General features: G+C 43.1%; 1 protein-coding gene and 1 long non-coding RNA gene across 7 annotated transcripts in view; one reads left to right on the forward strand and one right to left on the reverse strand.

Moving 5' to 3' along the window:
- Nucleotides 1–20,096, reverse strand: part of LOC138742384 (uncharacterized) — an 86,451-nt gene extending 66,355 nt beyond the window's left edge. Inside the window, exon 1 of the long non-coding RNA XR_011344127.1 lies at nucleotides 19,992–20,096. This is a non-coding gene — a long non-coding RNA (uncharacterized lncRNA). The remainder of the gene's footprint in view (nucleotides 1–19,991) is intronic.
- The window catches only part of pxylp1 (2-phosphoxylose phosphatase 1), a 202,075-nt gene that overhangs the window by 71,314 nt on the left and 107,864 nt on the right, over nucleotides 1–22,897 (forward strand). For all 6 annotated transcript variants that reach the window (XM_069896677.1, XM_069896678.1, XM_069896679.1 and 3 more), the window contains one exon: nucleotides 16,093–16,225. In XM_069896677.1, the coding sequence (XP_069752778.1) occupies nucleotides 16,129–16,225 (97 nt within the window). In that variant the 5' untranslated portion in view covers nucleotides 16,093–16,128. The remainder of the gene's footprint in view (nucleotides 1–16,092; nucleotides 16,226–22,897) is intronic.

Consider the following 22,897-nt stretch of genomic DNA (forward strand, 5'->3'; position numbering starts at 1 on the left):
GTTGGCCATCTGTTGTTTCTTTGGTGTCCTTTCCTCCTCTTCTTTCTTGTTTCCATTGTCTTCTGTGGTGTCTTCTTGCTGCAGGTGTTCTGCAGCTGTCGTTGCCGGCTGTGGAGATCGACTCCCCAGCTGGTCCCCCCTCCCGTCGGTGTGTTTTTTTTCATGCGCATCGCGCATGCGCGGCTCCTCGCGCATGCGTGGTTGCGCACTTTTACTCGGCTCTGTGAGCATTGTTGTAGTTCTTTTTCTACCGACCTGAGGTAGTGGGCTCCTCTCTCCACAGCGGGCCTCTTCGGACAGGTAAGGCCTTCACCTTTTTCCTCCGTTGTCTTCTCTTCCTCTCTTCTTTCCGTTGATTTTGATTTTTCTCCTTTTGTCTCCATCTTCTTTCCACCTTTATACTCACTTTTCTTTAACTTGTATTTCTGTGCCTTTGTATTTTCTCTTGTTTTTCCCGACTTTTCTGGAGAGGGCTGGAGTTCACCGTCCGGCCACTACTCCATCACGTGACTCCTTCTTCTTAACAGTGTCTTGATGTTGGTCCTCTTCCTCTGGGCTGGTCATCTGCTGTGTCTCTGATTTCCTTTTTTTTATTCTCCTCCCTCTCATTCCTGTTATTTTTTGTATCTTCCCGCTGGGAGCCCTGCTGTCGGGTCTTACGCATCTGTTCAAGCTGTGGAGTGGAACTCCACAGCTGGTCCCCCCTCCCGTCGGTGTTGTGTTTTTCGTGTGTGGTTGCGCACCTCTATTTGGCTCCATGAGCCATCCTTGTAGTCCTACGCTCGGTGGGTCGCGACCCTTTGGGGTTTCCACTGACCTCAGGGAGTGAGCTCCTCTCTCCACGGCGGGTCCCTGCTTCTTCGTACAGGTAAGGCCTTCACCTTTCTCTTCTGATGTCTTTCCTTCTTTTCTTCCTGTTGTTTTTGGCTTTTCTTTCTTTGGTGCCATTTTCTCCACACCTTTATTTTATACTTGTTGTGGTTTGTGTGTCTGCGGCTTTGCTTTTTCTTTACTTTTTTTCCTTCTTTTCTGGAGTGTTCCCTTACCGGCCACTACTCCATCACGTGACTCCTCCTCCTCTCTGCATAAATTAATGTGGCAGTATGAATGGGAGGACTTCAATTACCAAATTTTCAAAATTACTATGAAGCGGCACAGCTGAGACTCGTCTTCTTGAAGTGGAAATACAGAAGAGGTAATGAAGGAATAGAAGGCATGATAAACTGGAGTTTGGAGCATTAATCCATTGTGAGCTAGTGTGAAAAAGAGAAACACAGAACTGATGAATAAATAAGACATGATATCGGTTAAGATGTAAAAGGATTCCAGTTCAAGTGTATTTATAGGCATAGAATCCTTCACCCATTCCATAGCCCTCCATACTTCTATCCATGTACCTGTCCAAATACTTCTTAAGTGTTAAATTGAGCCTGCATTCATCAATTCAGCTGGCAGCTAGTTCCACACTCCCACCACTCTCTGTGTGAAGTTCCTCCTAAATTTTTCCCCTTTCTCCCTCAACCCATGTCCTCTGGCTTGTATCTCACCTACCCTAAGTAAAACAAAAAGCCTATTTACATATACTTTGTCTATCACCTCAAAATTTTAGATACCAGTACCACTATTAAACGTCCCCTCATTTTTCTACTCTCCAGGGAATAAACTCCTAACCTGTTCAACCTTTCCCTGTAACTCAGTTTCTGAAGTCCAGGCAACATCCTTGTAAATCTTCTCTGCACTCTTTTTATCTTATTGATATTTTTTCCTGTAGTTATGGACATTTATGGCACAGAAGAAAACTATTTAGCCCATCATAAATATTCAGGCTAAAACAGCCCATCCAGCCTAACTCCCACCTCTTGTTTTACAGACTTGTGTGTTTGAGCATTTCCTCTGCTTTTCCATTTGCACTTTTAAATGTAATGAAGATTGCGGCCACCTTCCAGGCAGTGAATTCCAGACTTTCACAACCTCAAAGTGAAAATTTAACCTTAACCTCTCCAATCTTTCTAGTAATCACATCAATTCATCCTTTCTGGTTCTCGATGTCTCTGCTAGTTGAAATGGAATCCCTGTCACTTTACATGGGGTGGCATGTTCAGCGGAGTGGTTAGCGCAATGCTTTTACAGTGCCAGTGATTGGCACAAGGGTTTTGAATCCCATGCTGTTTGTATGGAGTTGGTACATTCTCCTCATGTCTCTGTGAGTTTTCTCTGGGGTGTCTGGTTTCCTCCCACTGTTTGAAACATACTGGGGATGTAGGTTAATTGGGTGTAAATTGGGAGGCACGGGCTTTTGGGCCGAAATGACTTGTTACTTGGCTGTTTCGAAGCAAACAATCTTGATCTCCTGACTTTCACCTTCCTAAAATCCTCAGCCCGAGCAATGTCCTCATAATTTCCCATAGCTTCTCCAATCACACCCATCTGTGATGGAGTTAACAGTGCTATCCATGTTTTGTTAGTTGTGAACCTGTTGGTAAGCTTGTCAAAAATGTTAAAGAACCAACAGTCCAAACAAGAAAAGGCAAAAATTATCTCAGTAGCAGGTAGCAAAGGGAAATGCCACAGGAAGGAGTCTCCTAACACAATTCAATTGTATACTGTGCATGTTCATTTGCTCTCTATTATGTTTAGAATTAAATGGAAGGGGCATGACAAAGAAGTTTGCAGATGTTACATTAAAAAAGACCATGTGGCTGACAGTGATGAGGTCATTTTAGACTGCTGTGATTAGGCTAGGTAAATCTCCATCAGCTGGCACAAAAAAGATTGAGCTCAGTATCTAATCATATTCCTTCCCTTGCCTAGTTTGTCCTCAATGCATTATCTCAGCCTATTCTGGATTGAATTCCATTTGCTGTTATTCAACACAATGGATTGCACCACCATTTAGTTTTCATCTGAACGATTTGGCATTATCTGTAAACTTTTTAATTGGGTCATGTATATTGAAGTTTAAATAAATGATAGAAGCTTCAAAACACTGTACACAAGTTTTGAAGAGTGGGATTTATGAAAAATTAGTCATTGAGATATGTATGTGAAGACTACTCAGTAAAGTAAACTGATATAAGAAGATTTACATTCCATGTCTATGGAAGTAATCATCCAAATTAAATGCTTTTTTTTCACACCCCAAAATACTACTGCATAAATATTCACATATTAAGCAGCATGACTCATGTTTGAAGCCCACCGTGAGAAGGGAGCCTATTACTTCTTATTGAGAAGTGCCTAATAGGTGACCTGTTTTAACTTTGCAAACAATGTAGTCTTGTGATTCAAAACGAGTGGCGAGTGCAACGTGAACAAACATGGCCTTGTCTACTATTTCAGCCTCAGCCCCTTTCCCTTATGCAGTCTCATCTAGAAAAAGAAAGTTAGCAGATAATCCAGGATAATAAAGACAAGCACTTTAAGAATTGCTCTTTTATTTTCCCCTTTAGTTTTTTCCATCACGTTGGTCAAAGAAGTGAACTAAATTATTGACATGAAGTCCCAATGTTTGTATTCAATGACCTGACCAATGAAGGCAAGAGTCCCAAATCCTCTCTTCACTGCTCTGTTTATCTGTGCTGCTGTCCTTAAACAGCAATTGTACTTGCCCTCCTCGGTTCCTCTGCTCTACAACACTCTTCAGAACACTGCTTTTAATAGAGTTTGTCCTGCCCTGGTTCAAATTACCCAAATGCAGCAACTCACACTTAACTAAGGTAAACTGCAATTGCTATTCCTTATTTCCCAATTTGATCTTGGTTCTGTTGTAAACCCAGGTAACCTTCTTCATTGTCCACAGTGGCACATTTTAATGACCTCACCAAGCTTACTGACCATGCTGCAAAATCCTTTTCTATTTATGCACATTACAAAAAGCAAGGGTCTGAGGACTGAACCTTGAGGCACATCACTGGATTACAGTCTTCAGTCTCTACAGCCACTCTCTGACTCCAATCATTAAGCCATTTAAAAAAATGTAGTTAGCTATTAGCCTCCAATCCCATGTGCCCTAACCTTCCATACCTACCAACCAAACATGTGGGACCTGATCAAATGAAGATCTTTATAAATAGCATCAACTGCCTTGACTTTGTCCAATCTCAATGTCACCTCTTTGAAAAATCTTACGAAGTTTTGAGATATGATTTCCCACCCTTAAATCTCTGTTGGCTCTCATTAACTTTGCCTCAGCAAAATCCTCCAAATTCACTGGCAGGATTGGAGAACTAACATCAGAGTCCTCTTTAAGACTAATATCCCCATTTTTTGTGTCTTAGTTGCATTCTATTGACAATATTAGGAATTCCATGTCATTTGCATGCCTGACAGTAGATATCTCTATTCTGTTGTCAGAAGAGAATAGATGGTAAATGCAGGAAAAGATACAAGGATGGGCCCAATGCCTCCTTTGTATAGAGTAGCATCCCTACTGGCTGTTGGAATATTTTGACCCATGACTACTCAAAGTAGGGAAGGAACATTTGGAATGGTAGTCTATGCATCAGGAGTTGTGTGTAATCAGCAGAAAGAATAGACTATTTCACAAACAGCCAACCACCCCATCCACACCTGTCCCTTTAAAAACATCTGTGTTCTCACATTGGCCTCATTATCTACCTTGGAACACACAAAACAAGAGTGGAAACAGGTAATCTTCCATCAGAAGAAGATATTAATAATTCACACTGAGAATGTTTTGGTGTGATAGTTGGAAATTTAACTTCTTCATCTACTTTTGATCAAAAAAGATTCATTAGATGAAACAATCTTGAAATGTTCTCAAAACCATATTAACAATATCCTGGCTATTATACTTGACAATGCATGTATTATGCAAATTGAACCACTTCCTGAATAATATAATAAATTGGAATAAGACATCAAGATGAGGAAGACAATAAAGAATTTTAGTTTGTGATAAATTTTAATGTCAAATCATGAAGAACATTTCAAAGCAATGACATTGTGAAATGGAAGCAAAATAGCAGCTTGGCAGTCAATCAACATTTCTATATTTCTCGGGGGATATTATTTTTGTTGATATCTACTTGGAAATGGAAGATTCACAGCCTTTCTCTCTTCCAACATTCCTTGGCCAGATCTTAAGCCGCTTACAACCCATGGGGGAGATAAGGGGGAGACTTATCTCCCCCTTAATTAAGGATCTGGCCAAGGAATGTTGGAAGAGAGAAGGGCTGTGATAGGTACCTAATTAGTCAAGGGATATGGGGAAAAGGCTGGAAATTGGAACTAGATGTGAGGACAGTTTAGCTCAGGGTGAATTTGCAGAGCAGACTCGATGGGCCAAATGGTGTACATCTGTTCCTTAATCTTGTGATATGATCTACAATTAAACTGAGTTCTTGGAACAATCCCTTTGCACTTTTTAAAAATATGTTGAATAGGTAAGAGTTCAAAATAGGTGAATCACAATAACAAGATAAAGGAACAAATGTAGGCCATTCAGCCCAATGAGTCTGCTCTACCACTAAACCATTTTCCCATTAAGTTCCAATTTCCAGCCTTTTCCCCATATTCCTTGATATACTGAACTAATTGTATACCTATCAATCTCCTCCTTAAACTCCCCCAATAATCAGATCTCCACAGCCTCTGGCTAAAGAAATTTCTCCTCCTTTATGTTTTATATGGGTTCCCTCTAATTCTAAGATGGTGCCCTCTTGTCCTGGACTTACCCATTAAAATCTAAAATTTATTTAAAAGTATTCATTTGTGTACTAGATTTCACATTTTGAGGTGCATTCTTAGAACATTTTACAGATAAAAGTTGACTCAGGCATGGAATATAATTTATTACAAGGGGTATGGAGTACAAAGGTAAGAACATAAGATGTAGGAGCAGGAGTATGCCACCTCACCTGTTGAGCCTGCTCCACCATTCAATGTGATCATGGCTGATCTGACAGTAAGCTCATCTTCCCCTACCTGCCTTTCCAAGAAAAAGGCAAGGAGGGTTTGATAAAGATTTCCAGGAGGAGATGACAGCTGGAAGACTGAATATTCTTGCAATGGAGGTGGTGCAGTAAAGGTTCACTGGAAATGAACCTTGGATGAAGGAGTTTAATGTTGGGTAGGTTAGCCCTGTACTCATTGGACTGTAAAAGAATGGAGAGTGGTCATACTGAGACAATTTTGGATTCTGACAGGGTGGAATCCGAGAGTGTTTTTCTCTAGGTGAGCATATCGAGAACTAGGGGGAATTGTCTACAAATAAGGCCACCATTTCTTATAGAGTTGAGGAGGTATTTCTTTGTTTTCCAAAGAGTCAAAGAGCTGTTAATCTTTGGAATTCTCTCCCTCAGAATTTTGAAACCAGTGTTATTAAGTCATTGTCTTCTTCTGACTAACCATCCCATAGAATAATGATGGTTTCTTTCAGTCAGTTTGTGGGGTTTGATAAGAGGATACCCCACTCCTCAGAAAGGAACAACATGTACATGAATGGATTTAGGTGAGTAGGGGTTGCACAGGTCCAGACGTACCCTCCCGGATCCAGTGGCATGGTGAGATGGCTGGGGGAAGTTCCATTGCAGTGAATCGCCAGACCAAGCTTCGATGCAAGGGATGCCCTTTCCATGCTTTACAGCATGTGGAGAGGGTTTTTCTGCCCTTTGACAGGTCTTGTTTTTCATCCTGCAGGGTGTCTAGTCACCCTCTGCACCAGGTAAGCCTGGTGGGGGAGCTGGTTTAGTTGCTGACCACCTGACCATGCAAAAGGTAGTACTGGGTTGCTTGGTACCAGTAGCACTCAGATGAGTGACCTGACATTCATTCAAGTACATTCAAGGTGGAGAATATCTACAATGGAATCAAAGTGGAAAGGTAGGCTTGAGGCCAAATTTTTTTTATCCAATGAAAACTTGCCAAATTTTAGGGCGGGCTGGGTTGATTTATCTTCTGACTGCTCCAGTTTTTTGTTGTAAAACTGTCTACCATAATGTGTGTGCGGGGAGACTTTTTGATCTTTTGATTTATTTTTAAAATATCCATGAGATGAAACCATCTTGGAACATTCTCTATGTCTTATTAACAATATCCTGGCTATTATACTTTGACTCTTTGGAGAAACTAACCAAATAGTCCTATTTGTTTTGTTCCTAGCCCAACAAATATTTAAACAATTCCTTTTGGTAAGTCCTTTTTCAATAATTTTGCAGTATCTTTGCCTCTAGATTCCTGATTATTTAATTTTAAAATTCATCATTCCTCCATAACATTTACAATGGCCTTTTATCTGTATGCTCTTGTGACCAAGACTCCTATCTTTAAATTACAATATCAAAACATTTTTATCATTTAGAAAATTGTTATATCTCCCCTAATAATTCTTTTATGCTAAACAATTCTGGAGTCCCCAGTCTTGCCAGAAACTGAAGACATCTAGTGCAGTGTAAAGCTTTTTGTATATCTCTGAAAGAGGCAAAAATAATAGAACTTCAGATTTGTATCACATTTTGATGTAGGCCTTCTAGCAGATGTTCGGAAAATAAACATTGATGCAGTATGTAATATTTGCAACAATATTTATTGGTACAAACAGCATGTTTGTACCAAACAGCATCAACAATAATGACAAGGAAAAAATAAAAAGATTGAGCTCCTATAATGACTCATTGAGTTTGTACACCACTTGTGTCTGAGCAGAGTTTTTTCATCTTCACTGTTAAGCTACAGTACAACTTTTTATTTGGCTTAAGTGTTCCAATAACGAATGGAAATAAATCCCAACGCCAAGATTGAATAGCATGCTGCTAATCTGGTGTGAGTTGGGAAGTTCAGCAAATTCTACAATACAGTAGAGTACATCCTTGATTTAGGCTTGTTTGAAATTTTATCTTGTATTATTGATGGCCTGTTTTAATTAAATCTCAACAACATACTCTTCGGCTTTTTTCAGATTTCACTCCAAAAACAATATCCTGACCTGGAACAATATTATCATGCCTTCATCGTCAACCTGGGATTTAAATCCTAGAATTTTCTACCAACCAGAACTGTCAGAGTATCTTTACCAGAAGCATAACACTAGATTAAGATTGTGGCATTTGGGAATTGGTAATAGATGGTGACCTGTGTCCTCCCACAAAGATGTGTGACATTTGGTAAATGTAGAACCCTTTATTCTTGAGGCCAGTGTTCTCTTCTAAAACCACGACTTCTTGCTTGAAATCCTATTCAATGAGCAAATAAAATGATAATTCTTTCTATTTTTGTGCACACCAGGAGCCCTAGACATGTACCTTTTCCAGATAGAGGCCACACAAGTCCAAAGACTTGCTTTGTTTATTTTTCAGACCGTGGCTTCGTACGCAGCTGAGATCAGTTCAAATAATGCATACTGAGAATAAATCTGGTGCTTGGATTTTTAACAGTACAATAATCTGCCATGTGCCTAGAGAGCATAAATACCAAACATTTCTCTTTCTTGTCAGTTTTTGATCTCATTCCTTTTAGTTTGAAGGTCACAATGGCACGGTCTTGAGTACAGCACTAGTGAGTTCTCTGAAGAGGGTTAAGGTGGTGAAGGGGAGAAAAGAGAACCCATGCTGTCTACGTAATTCATTGATTAGAGAGTCAGAGTGGGAATCTCACAATGACGTTCCTCAACATGATTGTGGACTTCAGGATGGGGACATCAGGAGAATAGATTCCAGTGCTCATTGAGGGGTCAGCAGTGGAAAGGGTAAAGAACTTCAAATTTCTGGGTGTCAACATCTCTGAGGCCTCTATGTTGATGCAATCATGAAGAAAGCTCACCAGCAGTTGTACTTTGTGAGGAACTTGAAGAGATTTGATATGTCACCAAAGACATTTGCAAATTTTTACATTCTCACTGGTTGCATTGCTGTCAATGGAGGGGCCAATGCACAGGACAGAAAAAGACTACAGAGAGTTGTGAACCTAGCCTGTGCCATCATGGGCATTAATCCACTCTATTAAGACAAGAGGTAGTGACTCAAAACAACAGCCTCTATCCTTAAGGACCTTCATCACCCAGGCCATACCTCCTTTCACTGGTCCTATCAGGTAAGGGGTACAGAAGTCTGAAGATTAACACTCAATGGTACAAAAACTGCTTCTTCTCCTCTGCCATGACATTTCTGAATGGATAATGAACAACTACCTCACTTCTCCCTTCTTCTGCACTAATTTATTTATTTAAAACAATGTAATTTATAGCATTTTTGGATTTGTAATGCCGCAAAACAATGAATTTCGCGACACTTGCTCATGACAATAAATTCTGATTCTGAAGCCCAAAGTGTGTGATCACTTGCTGCTCTTTTTTTCAAATATTTGTTGAAACATGCATTGCCTTGTTTCATGAAAAAGGCATAATGACTTAGGTGAGCTCTGAGAGGAATATTTCTGCATATGCAATCCAAATACGAATGATTGACTTCAGGCAAAGAGGAACTTTTATACGTCAGTATTAAGCTGTGTGACTCCTTGAGTATAGGCCTTCCTCTACATCCTGCCACTGAAGTCTGTTCTCACATCACAAATAACCCCATTTTTATCTCAGCATCATTGCAGACGGATAAAGGAGGGAAAGGCAAAATGTGTTAAATAGTGTACCATTAAATGGAATGATGGCATACAATTTCAGAAATGTATACCTAAACTAAATGGTTCATTGTCACTGAAAGAAAATTGACATCAGCCTATTTATGATTATCATGTCAACTTTCATTCATGAAGCATAATTAAATTTTGACTGCAGTGATATTTTGTCTAAAGATCAGAAATGGCATCCATGACATTAAACATAAAACATTCCTAGTAAATACCAAAGAAGGAATGTACATTATTAATTTAACAGTTCTCATTAAATTATATTTTTCAAGTTGTCACTTAAAATGGAATACCTTGGTGACCTTTTGTTGTTAAATTAATTCTTCTACTTTAATCAAGAGGCTTTCTGTCTGATGTGTGCTGTTTGATGGTGAACTGGGCTTTGTCTGCCTTGATTGTCTGCTAGCTGTCCATGGATAATTTTTGACTAAAGGCTTGCCTATTATATTCCGGAGATTTACAGGTATCAATATTTGATAATAGTGGATGAAAAAATAAATACAGTAAAACCTCTATAACTGGAATTCAAACAACTGGGGAAAAAAAGGAGGAAATTAAATAAAAAAAAATTGAAATAAATAAGAATAAATAAAATTTAAGTTAATGTTCTATGAAGAAACACATAATCCTTTGAAGATGGGAGCAAATATTCAGCCAGCGGCATCTCTTGGTTGGGCTTTGCTTGTAGCAGCTGTTTGAATAACATTGTGTTTGAATAAAATGGCATCACTCAGCATGAAGAGCTGGTTGCTGCCAGTCGCCATTGGGGTGACTCTCTTAAAGTGTCTCCTTGCCCCTGCTTAGTATAAGTCTTTAATTCTTATATTAGTAAACTTGGGAAGGGGGGGGGGGTGTAATTACCTATAATGTTATTGTCTTTTGGGCTGTTTCACAGAGGGGAAAGAACCTGCAGATGCAGTGATAGCTAAATGTTTTCACAGAATGCAACTGAAAATAAAGTAAAATGCTTTAAGTTTTATATATTCATGCAAGTGAAGTTTGTTTCGTTTAAGTACAGTATAATTGTTTTAAAAGTTTTTTCTTAATGCAAGTGTATTAGGCATTGCAAGAGTGAGTCTTGAGCAACCAGAAAACTTGTCAAATACCAGGGGTTTTACTGTACTGTAGTTCATGTCTATTCTTTGGCTTGGCTTCGCGGACGAAGATTTATGGAGGGGGGTAAAAAGTCCACGTCAGCTGCAGGCTCGTTTGTGGCTGACAAGTCTGATGCGGGACAGGCAGACACGATTGCAGCGGTTGCAAGGGAAAATTGGTTGGTTGGGGTTGGGTGTTGGGTTTTTCCTCCTTTGCCTTTTGTCAGTGAGGTGGGCTCTGCGGTCTTCTTCAAAGGAGGTTGCTGCCCGCCAAACTGTGAGGCGTCAAGATGCACGGTTTGAGGCGTTATCAGCCCACTGGCGGTGGTCAATGTGGCAAGCACCAAGAGATTTCTTTAGGCAGTCCTTGTACCTTTTCTTTGGTGCACCTCTGTCACGGTGGCCGGTGGAGAGCTCGCCATATAACACGATCTTGGGAAGGCGATGGTCCTCCATTCTGGAGACGTGACCCATCCAGCGCAGCTGGATCTTCAGCAGCGTGGACTCGATGCTGTCGACCTCTGCCATCTCGAGTACTTCGACGTTAGGGGTGTAAGCGCTCCAATGGATGTTGAGGATGGAGCGGAGACAACGCTGGTGGAAGCGTTCTAGGAGCCGTAGGTGGTGCCGGTAGAGGACCCATGATTCGGAGCCGAACAGGAGTGTGGGTATGACAACGGCTCTGTATACGCTTATCTTTGTGAGGTTTTTCAGTTGGTTGTTTTTCCAGACTCTTTTGTGTAGTCTTCCAAAGGCACTATTTGCCTTGGCGAGTCTGTTGTCTATCTCATTGTCGATCCTTGCATCTGATGAAATGATGCAGCCGAGATAGGTAAACTGGTTGACCGTTTTGAGTTTTGTTTGCCCGATGGAGATGTGGGGGGGCTGGTAGTCATGGTGGGGAGCTGGCTGATGGAGGACCTCAGTTTTCTTCAGGCTGACTTCCAGGCCAAACATTTTGGCAGTTTCCGCAAAGCAGGACGTCAAGCGCTGAAGAGCTGGCTCTGAATGGGCAACTAAAGCGGCATCATCTGCAAAGAGTAGTTCTCGGACAAGTTTCTCTTGTGTCTTGGTGTGAGCTTGCAGGCGCCTCAGATTGAAGAGACTGCCATCCGTGCAGTACCGGATGTAAACAGCGTCTTCATTGTTGGGGTCTTTCATGGCTTGGTTCAGCATCATGCTGAAGAAGATTGAAAAGAGGGTTGGTGCGAGAACACAGCCTTGCTTCACGCCATTGTTAATGGAGAAGGGTTCAGAGAGCTCATTGCTGTATCTGACCCGACCTTGTTGGTTTTCGTGCAGTTGGATAATCATGTTGAGGAACTTTGGGGGACATCCGATGCGCTCTAGTATTTGCCAAAGCCCTTTCCTGCTCACGGTGTCGAAGGCTTTGGTGAGGTCAACAAAGGTGATGTAGAGTCCTTTGTTTTGTTCTCTGCACTTTTCTTGGAGCTGTCTGAGGGCAAAGACCATGTCAGTAGTTCCTCTGTTTGCGCGAAAGCCGCACTGTGATTCTGGGAGAATATTCTCGGCGACACTAGGTATTATTCTATTTAGTAGAATCCTAGCGAAGATTTTGCCTGCAATGGAGAGCAACGTGATTCCCCTGTAGTTTGAGCAGTCTGATTTCTCGCCTTTGTTTTTGTACAGGGTGATGATGGTGGCATCACGAAGATCCTGAGGCAGTTTACCTTGGTCCCAACAAAGCTTGAAAAACTCATGCAGTTTGGCATGCAGAGTTTTGCCGCCAGCCTTCCAGACTTCTGGGGGGATTCCATCCATACCTGCTGCTTTGCCACTTTTCAGTTGTTCGATTGCCTTATATGTCTCATCCAGGGTGGGAACCTCATCCAGCTCTAGCCTTAGGGGCTGTTGAGGGAGCTGGAGCAGGGCGGAATCTTGGACTGAGCGGTTGGCCCGGGTAAGAAACCTGCATAGGAGAAGGCCACTCCGATATAAAACCTACGACCCAAGGACCTCGCTGCCACGTCCCAGCTTGCTTGGCCACGGCACACGGACCATGGGTGTAAAGGGTGGGGCCAGTACTGCGCGCACTGCACTCCACCTAAAAGCTCCTTTGCGCAGGCCCGAGGACAGGTCCACGTCCTCCCCCTCCACGTCCTCCCCCTCCACGTCCTCCCCCTCCACGTCCTCCCCCTCCACGTCCTCCCCCTCCACGTCCTCCCCCTCCACGTCCTCCCCCTCCACGTCCTCCCCCTCCACGTCCTCCCCCTCCACGTCCTCCCCCTCCACGTCCTCCCCCTCCACGTCCTCCCCCTCCACGTCCTCCCCCTCCACGTCCTCCCCCTCCACGTCCTCCCCCTCCACGTCCTCCCCCTCCACGTCCTCCCCCTCCACGTCCTCCCCCTCCACGTCCTCCCCCTCCACGTCCTCCCCCTCCACGTCCTCCCCCTCCACGTCCTCCCCCTCCACGTCCTCCCCCTCCACGTCCTCCCCCTCCACGTCCTCCCCCTCCACGTCCTCCCCCTCCACGTCCTCCCCCTCCACGTCCTCCCCCTCCACGTCCTCCCCCTCCACGTCCTCCCCCTCCACGTCCTCCCCCTCCACGTCCTCCCCCTCCACGTCCTCCCCCTCCACGTCCTCCCCCTCCACGTCCTCCCCCTCCACGTCCTCCCCCTCCACGTCCTCCCCCTCCACGTCCTCCCCCTCCACGTCCTCCCCCTCCACGTCCTCCCCCTCCACGTCCTCCCCCTCCACGTCCTCCCCCTCCACGTCCTCCCCCTCCACGTCCTCCCCCTCCACGTCCTCCCCCTCCACGTCCTCCCCCTCCACGTCCTCCCCCTCCACGTCCTCCCCCTCCACGTCCTCCCCCTCCACGTCCTCCCCCTCCACGTCCTCCCCCTCCACGTCCTCCCCCTCCACGTCCTCCCCCTCCACGTCCTCCCCCTCCACGTCCTCCCCCTCCACGTCCTCCCCCTCCACGTCCTCCCCCTCCACGTCCTCCCCCTCCACGTCCTCCCCCTCCACGTCCTCCCCCTCCACGTCCTCCCCCTCCACGTCCTCCCCCTCCACGTCCTCCCCCTCCACGTCCTCCCCCTCCACGTCCTCCCCCTCCACGTCCTCCCCCTCCACGTCCTCCCCCTCCACGTCCTCCCCCTCCACGTCCTCCCCCTCCACGTCCTCCCCCTCCACGTCCTCCCCCTCCACGTCCTCCCCCTCCACGTCCTCCCCCTCCACGTCCTCCCCCTCCACGTCCTCCCCCTCCACGTCCTCCCCCTCCACGTCCTCCCCCTCCACGTCCTCCCCCTCCACGTCCTCCCCCTCCACGTCCTCCCCCTCCACGTCCTCCCCCTCAAAAGATGCTCACAAACTCAAGCTAGCATGCTGGAACATCAGAACCATGCTAGACAAGGCTGACAGCCACCGACCTGAACGTCGGTCTGCCCTCATTGCACATGAACTCCTCAGACTTGACATCGACATAGCCGCTCTCAGTGAAGTCCGCCTGGCAGATGTAGGCAGCCTCCAAGAACGCGGCGCGGGCTACACACTCTACTGGTCTGGGAAGCCTTCGGATGAACGACGCCTATCTGGTGTAGGCTTCATGATCAAGAGCTTCATTGCCTCCAAACTCGAAAACCTTCCGACAGGCCTCTCGGACCGAATCATGTCCATGCGATTCCCACTTCAAAACAAGCGTCACATCACCCTCATCAGTGTCTATGCTCCAACCCTCCAGGCGGAACCAGCAGAAAAGAACAAGTTCTACACCGACCTGCGCAACCTCATCCAACGTACCCCTACAGCCGACAAGGTTGTCATCCTGGGCGACTTCAACGCTCGTGTCGGCAAAGACTCAGAAACCTGGCCAGGAATCCTGGGCAAGCATGGCGTCGGCAAGTGCAACGACAATGGGCGCCTCCTGTTGGAGCTCTGTGCAGAACAGCGACTTGTCATTACAAACACCCTTTTTCAGCAGAGGGACAGCCTTAAGACCACCTGGATGCATCCCCGATCCAAACACTGGCACCTCCTGGACTACATCCTGGTGCGAGAAAGTGACAAACAAGATGTGCTCCACACCAGGGTCATGCCTAGCGCGGAATGCCACACTGACCACCGGCTGGTTCGCTGCAAGCTCAACCTTCACTTCAAGCCAAAGCCCAGGAACAATAAAGCCCCCAGAAAGAGGTTCAATGTTGGAAACCTGCAGTCAGACGAAGCGAGAGGAAACTTCCAGGCAAACCTCAAAGCAAAGCTCGACGTTGCAACCCACCTCATGGACCCGTCCCCTGAAACCCTCTGGGATCAGTTGAAGACTACCATACTGCAATCCACTGAAGAGGTACTGGGCTTCTCCTCCAGGAAAAACAAGGACTGGTTTGACGAAAACAGCCAGGAAATCCAGGAGCTGCTGGCAAAGAAGCGAGCTGCCCACCAGGCTCACCTTACAAAGCCGTCCTGTCCAGAGAAGAAACAAGCCTTCCGTCGCGCATGCAGCCATCTTCAGCGCAAACTCCGGGAGATCCAAAATGAGTGGTGGACTAGCCTCGCCAAACGAACACAGCTCAGCGCGGACATTGGCGACTTCAGGGGTTTCTACGAGGTTCTAAAGGCTGTGTACGGCCCCTCACCCCAAGTCCAAAGCCCGCTGCGCAGCTCAGACGGCAAAGTCCTCCTCAGCGACAAGATCTCCATCCTCAACCGATGGTCAGAACACTTCCAATCTCTTTTCAGTTCATGTCTATAGACTGGTGTTAAAAAGCATTCTTTCTTTTACTTGTCATCTAATTAGGATTTTATTGAACTATGTATGATCCTGAGTTAGTTTTGACAGGGTGAGTATATGTCCTTTTATGGCAGGATCTATAACAAGAGGTTAATGATTGATGTGAGGATTCATCCATTTAAGAGCAAGCAATTTTCTTTTTTGTATCCGACATTCATGAGTAATTGGGATTCTCTTCTGAAAGGAACGTGGAAGAAGAATCATTTGGAATAATTTTAAGGCAGAGGTAGATAAACAAGGGCAGGGTGAAATTCTAGGTGAATGTCAATTTGAGGCTAAATAATCTTATTAAGTGGTAGAGGAGGCTTGAGTGGTTGAATGATCTCCTTCTGCTCCTAATGTGTATATCCATGCACTAGACCAAGCAATGCTTACTTTCCTAAATTTGTACATCATTCCTTATTTCTGAAGAATTTAACAGAAAATTCTTGTATTGGCTGAAGACTTTGATCATATAATTAAGGGTGCCTGTAAATTGTCCAACAGTAAATGCAAGCCATTAGCCAGAATGAATACCATTCAAAAATAAGAAAATTTTCCATAGCAACAGAGGTCTCATTCATTTAGTTCCCTCTAGTACCCGATTAGATTGCTGTATGTTGAGAATTGACATTTTCATGTCTGACTGCCTTATTGTGTTTGCTTTCACAGGAGAGAGTGAATTGAAAGTTCAATCATTATGGGAGTATGAAAATGTGTGTGACAATGTTATTCCGAAGTCGTTTTCTATTCCTGCTGGCTGTGGCTGCCTTGCTGGCTGTCTTAAGCCTTAGTCTGCAGTTCTGTAAGTACTACTCCCACTGATTTATTTCCAATTAAAAGATAAATGCATAAAATGCTGGATGCAAGGTATGGAAACAAAAAAATGAACTCTGTGAAAAGCCTTCTCTGCTACGTCCAGATCCTTGCTGATTTTCAGACGTATCAGAAGTGAAGATTGATAAAATATATTTCATGTTCCAACTAAGATGTATTAAAGGAGAAAAAAAGTTGCCAATTTGCGACCATTTTTGATGCACAAGTCAGGTATTCAAACCATTTTATACGTCGTGGCCATTGCCTGTTAACCTGCTCATTGTGAAATTTCAGATTTATTGTCAGAGTACATACATGACATCACATGACCCAGAGAGTATTTTTCTGTGGGCGAGGCAGAATTGCCACTAATGGTAGTGCAAAAACACTACACAACATATACATGTAAACAAATAAAGAATTGTAAATAAATAGAGTGGAAGCAAACCGTGCAATACAGAGAGAATTTTTAAAATTGTCAAGAGTATATAACTAAGAGTCCTTAAATTCGTCTCTGATTTGAATTTGTAATTGAGGAATCTGATGGTGGAGGGGTAGCAGCTGGTTCCTGTGTCTTCCTTATGGCAGCAGTGAGAACAGAACGTATGCTGGGTAGGTGAGGATCCTTGATGATGCTGCTGCTCTCCAGCTGAAGTGTTCCCTGTTGATGTTCTCAGTAGTGGGGAGGGTTTTGCCCACATTTTCCTGGGCTGTGTCCACTACCTCTTACAGTACTTTTTCACTCGAGGGGTATTGGTGTCCCCATACCAGACTGTGATGCAGCTGGTCAGCACACTTTCCACTGCACATCTGTAGAAATTTGCCAGGGTTTCTAATGTTATGCCAAACCTCTGCAAACTGCTGAGGGAGTAGAGGCACTGACATGCTTTCCTCATGATGCCATTGGTGTGTTGGGTCCAGGAAAGATCCTCTGAGTTGGTGACTCCCAAGAACTTAAATTTGCTCTCCCTCTCCCCCAATGATCACTGGATCGTAAACCTCTGGTTTTCCCTTCCTGAAGTCAACAATCAGCTCCTTGGTTTAGGTGACATTGAGTGTGAGTTTGTTGTTGGTGCTCCATCCAGTCAAGTTTTCAATTTCTCTCCTGTATGTTGACTTGTTGCCCCTTTTTAAACAAACCACTACAGTGGTATTGTCAGCAACATTATAGATGGTGTTACTGTTGTACTAAGCCACATATTCGCAGATGTAAAGTCAATAGAGCAGGGAGCTAAAATCACAGCCCTGTGGTGCTCTGGTACTGATGGAGATTGTGGAGGAGATTTTCTCACTGATTGTTGTCAGGTGAGGAAATCCAAGATCCAATTGTACAGTGGGGTGTTGAGTCCCAGGTCTTGGAGTTTGCTGATCAATTTTGAAGGGATGATTGTGTTAAATGCTGAACTGTAATCAATAAAGAGCATTCTGATGTATGCATCTTTGCTGCCCAGGTGTTTCAGGGCTTTATGTCGGGCCAGTGGGATGACATCCGCTGACAACCTGTTGGTTGCTATGATTGGAAAATGTTGCTCCGACAAGCTTCAACAACAGCTTTTCAAAACACATGCAGCAAAATGTTGCACCGCTTGTGAGGACTCTTAAAACAGCTGTTAAATGAATGTATGTTTACTGAAAATATGTTTAGAGGAGGTTAAGGTATATTTCTAGAACCATTTAAAATTCTCTACTGCCTACAAGAGTTGTGTAACTGAGACAATTAATGATATCAAGAGGAAATTGGAGAGACAATTGAAGGAAACTTTCTTCCAGTGTTTGAGAGAGAGTGGGGGGATGGGACTGACAGGAGTAATCTATAGTCAGCTGGTGGACTCATTGGCAGGATGACTACCATCTCTCTATCTAAATTAATTATCTGTGCATAAAACATCCAGCATGAACAAGTGCTAACAGATATAAGCACATCTGTATTTTCTTTATATACCAGTTTTTCTCCTGTTTTTATCTTGATGGTAACATGAATTAAACAGGGATACGATTTCCCCATGAATCCTTTTTCTACCCTTCGCATGTGAATCCAGACAGTGAAGACTAGACAGTAGCCCTTAGCTAAGATTTCAAACTCCCTCCTGTATGCTGACCCATTGCCTTTCTTTATACAACCCATAACAGTGGTATCATCGACAGATTTATAGATGATGCTATTATTGTACCAAGCCACATAGTCATAGGTGTAAAATGTGTAGTGCAGAGGGCTAAGAACACAGCCCTGTGGTGCTCCTGTACTGATGGAGATGGTGGAGAAATGTTCTTACCAATCCTCACTGATTGTGGTCTGGAGTTGTGGAAATCCATGATCCAGTTACACTGTAGTGTTGAGTCACAGGTCTTGGAGTTTGCTGATTTTTTTTGAGGGGATGATGATATTAAATGAAAAAGGGATGATAGTGTTAATTTCTGAACTGTAGTCAATAAAGAACAACCTGATGTATGCATCTTTGCTGCCCAGGTGTTCCAGAGCTTTGTGCAGAGCCAGTGAGAAGGCATCTGCTGTAGACCTGTTGCTACCTGAAACATATACATATCACCACTCAGACAGGAGCTGATATTCTTCAATACCAGCCTTCAAAACACAATCACTGTTGATGTAAGCGCTATTGTCTGATTTTCAAGTTGTTGATTACATCCATGAGGTCATAATCCATCAGTCTTCACTGTCTAGATTCACATGCGGAAGGGTAGAAAAAGGATTCATGGGGAAATTGCATCCCTGTTTAATTCATGTTACCATCAAAATAAGAACAGAAAAAAAACTGGTATATAAAGAAAATACAGATGTGCTTATATCTGTTAACATTTGTTCATGCTGGATGTTTTATGCACAGATAATTGTTGGGTCATTTAGATAGAGAGACGGTAGTCATCCTGCCAATCGAGTCCAGTAACTCATACTAATTGTTGACTTCAGGAAGGGAAAGTCAGAGATATACAATCAAGTGATCAATGGGGTGATGGAGTGGGTGAGAACATTTAAGTTCTTGGGAGTCACTATCTCAGAGGATCTTTCCTGGACCCAACACACTAATGGCGTCATAAGGAAAGCACGTCAGTGGCTCTACTTCCTCAGGAGTTTGCGGAGGTTTGGTATGATACCAAAAACCCTGTAAAAATTCTACAGATGTGTGGTGAAAATGCTGATTGATTACATCATGGACTAGTATGGGGACACCAACCCATACATTACCAAGCAAAAGGTAATAGACACCGCCCAGGACATCACAAGTAAAACCCTCCCCATTGTTGAGAACATCTACAGGGAATGCTGCCATCGGAGAGCAGCAGCAATCATCAAGGATTCACACCACCACCCAGCTCATGCTCTGCTCTCGCTGCTGCCAACAGGAAGAAGTTATAGGTGCCTCAAGACTTGCACCACCAGGGTCAGGAACAGCTGCTGCCCCTCCACCATCAGACTCCTCAACAATAAACTCAATTAGGGATTCATTTAAGGACACTTTCTTATGTACTTTTTTGATTGATCTTTAGAAAAATTCTCTCTGTATTGCACAGTCGGTTTGTTTGCATTCATTATCTGTTTACAGTTCTTTATTATTTACATGTATATACCTTGTATAGTTTTGCATTTACCAATAAGTGGTAATTCTGCCTTGCCCATAGCACATACATTTGAAATCTGAATACTAAATCTTCTTCACGTTGAAAATTCTTATAGTCCCTCATTTTCCATTTCTGTAATGAAAGTGCATTTTGGTTAAATTCCTTCAAATTAAACTCACCTGTGTTGCCAGCAGGAGCCTTATTCACCAGCTCTCTATATCAAGAAATTGATTCTGTGTTCCCACCATTTTCCATCTGATCATTTTACTGAGTGGAAAATCAAGAACAAAATTCCTGTACATGGTGACAGAGAGAACATAAGAAAATAGGAACACGAATAGGTCACTTGGCTCCTCTTGCTCACCCTGCCATTCAGTATAATCTGCCTCAGGCTTCATTTGTTCTGTGCCATTTTCCTATTTCCCTCTATTCCATAGTCTTTCAAAAATATATTGGCTTCCTCTCTCACTAAACACCCCTCTTTGCAACTGGATTTTGGAATTCTTGACCACTGTAAGTCCGGGTTGGTAGCAAAATCTGAAGTCCCATCTCTCGGAGCACTGATGGAGCTCTGGGCTGTGCGCTTAGCCTGCTACTGTTCATGTACTGACTCGCGACTCACTGCCAAATTCAGTTCAGACAAAATCGTCAAGTTTGCGGATGCTGCAACAGTTGTTGGCCTCCTCAGCAACAATGGTGAGAGAGCTTGCAGAGAGGAGGTTGAAAGGCTTGGAAAATTGTGCGAGGTCAACAACCTTGGTCTCAATGTGGACAAGACAAAGAAGATGACTGTAGATTTCAGGGAGATGAATGTCAACTATTCTCCATTACACATCAATGGTTCTGTCAGGGAAAGTTCCTTGGTGTGCATATTGACCAACAACACTTCTTCATTTGTCAGGAAGACTCAGCAGTACCTACACCTCTAAGGAGGTTGAAGACAAAGGATACCATGACCCAACTTGATAAACTTTTACAGGAGCACATTTGAGAGTGTCCTTACTGGCTGCATTATTTGGTGGGAAGGTAGCTCCCAAGCATCAGACCAGAGGTCAAATCAGAGCATCATTAACTGGGAGTGTTGCTTAAAAAGGGTTCAAAGAATTATAGGAGACCCTTTCCATCCAGCGTGCAATATCTTTGATCCAGCCTCATCAAGAAGGAGGTACAGGAGCATCAAAATCAGAAATTCTAGGCTGGGAAATAGCTTCTTCCCAAAGGCTGTGGGATTGAACACAATCCTGTAACTGAGTAAATCATCCCAAAATAGTTATATATATTTATTTTAAATTGTATATATGTGATAATTATGCACTGTATTGTGTGCACTATGGTCTGGATAAACTCCATATGGTCAGATTGTATATGTTCATTCAGATGATAATAAACTTGAACTTGAACTAACTTCCTCCAATATTCCAACCGAAAGGTTTTCAAGCTTTGTTCACATGCAGATCACCTTAAGTATTGCTTTACTTACTGCAGACCACCTGTAACAAACCTATGGACCCCAATTTTTAAGAAATACTGATGCAGGCTCATCCAGATCATGGCTGGCTTTCTACGATAACCTGGAGAATTGTTCCATGCTTCTCTTCATGTTACCAAGTTATTTGAATGCTGCTGCAACCAATCCTATTCTCACACTGTGCAGGTAATGACCTGCTTTCCAGTCAGAGGTTATTTAATTTCATGAGCCTGTCTCCATTCCTCCATTTCTCCTCCACTGGGTTGACTGTCAGAATCCCAATTTAATGTGCTTTCTTTCCCTAAAATTTTTGAAGAGCTGGAATATTATTTTCTGAAGAATCAACCAAAGCAACTGTGCTAAGAGAGATCACAGAAGAAAATTAAATTGAGAATCTGAGTTTCTCATTCATTTTCTTTTCAAGTGAGAATATTGTGAGTGGGAAGCTGATGGAGATGTATGTATGAATAAAAGCAACTGTTTAGTTCAACACATTTTCTATTTTTCTTCTGCTCCAGACTTCCAATAATAAATGGTGACTCTAACCCTTGTCCTCTGGTGTCTGGCGGCTGATATTTATTTTTGATTTATTCAGCAGATGAATGAAATAATTCTTGCAAAGATATGAGCTTGCCAAATAGTTATTAGGTTTAGCCTTCATTAGCTTGAATGATTGAACAAGATTTTGACCTTGGTTTCCTTGAACAACAAAATATGGCTTTTGAAAATGCTAGGAATAAACTTGGGCTGTAGCATATTTATGAACCATATTCAAGAGGCATAGATCCTAATTACAAGTAAGAAATGCAGCTATATTAATCCACTCTGATTCATGCAGACCTTTTCTTCAAATACTATCTTTGCTGATGACTGTTAAAAGGAATTAATTTTCTTTCAATTTTTCTTGCTCGTTTATGACCTAGCAGATATTGACTCTCTAGAGGGATATAGTTATATTGCTCCAATCTATTTTTGTAGATCATTATGAGTTAATAAGTGTAAAGGAAATTACCTTTTATTGCACATGAAACTTCTTGAATTGGAGATGGGGGTGATGTAACAGAAGGGGACATGATCAATGAACCATAAACTCAGAGAGAAAGCAATTATTTTCTTCTTTCTACCTAAACTATTAAGAACATCACTGAGAATAGTCTGCAATGTCATTTCATATTAATTCACCTCAAAACCAATTAGAATTTTACACGGCATATTTTCACAAGGTAAGTTCAGAATTCTTTGAACTATCTATTTCAGTTGCTACTTTGTTCTTTCAAAAACTGCAATCTTTCATTTTCCATAATTTACCTGCTGTGAAACCAAATACACTAAACCCCCTGGGATCTGGAATTCAGGCAACCAGCAAAAAAAATTGTGGAAAATAAATTAATAAAATATAATAAGCAAGAATAAAGTAAGAGGTAAAATATGAAATTTAAAATTATAGAAGTAATTGCTTTCTGAAGTAACATGTAAACCTTTGGTGATGATGGGAGCAAATATTCAGCTAATGGAATGCCTTGGTCGTGCTTTATTTGTAGCAGCAGCTTGAATAACATTTGAATAAAATGATGTCACCAGGATGAAGAGCTGGTTGATGTCGCTCGTCGTTGGGGT

This window comes from Narcine bancroftii, chromosome 9 (assembly GCF_036971445.1).
Source record: "Narcine bancroftii isolate sNarBan1 chromosome 9, sNarBan1.hap1, whole genome shotgun sequence".
Classification (NCBI taxonomy): Eukaryota; Metazoa; Chordata; class Chondrichthyes; order Torpediniformes; family Narcinidae; genus Narcine; species Narcine bancroftii.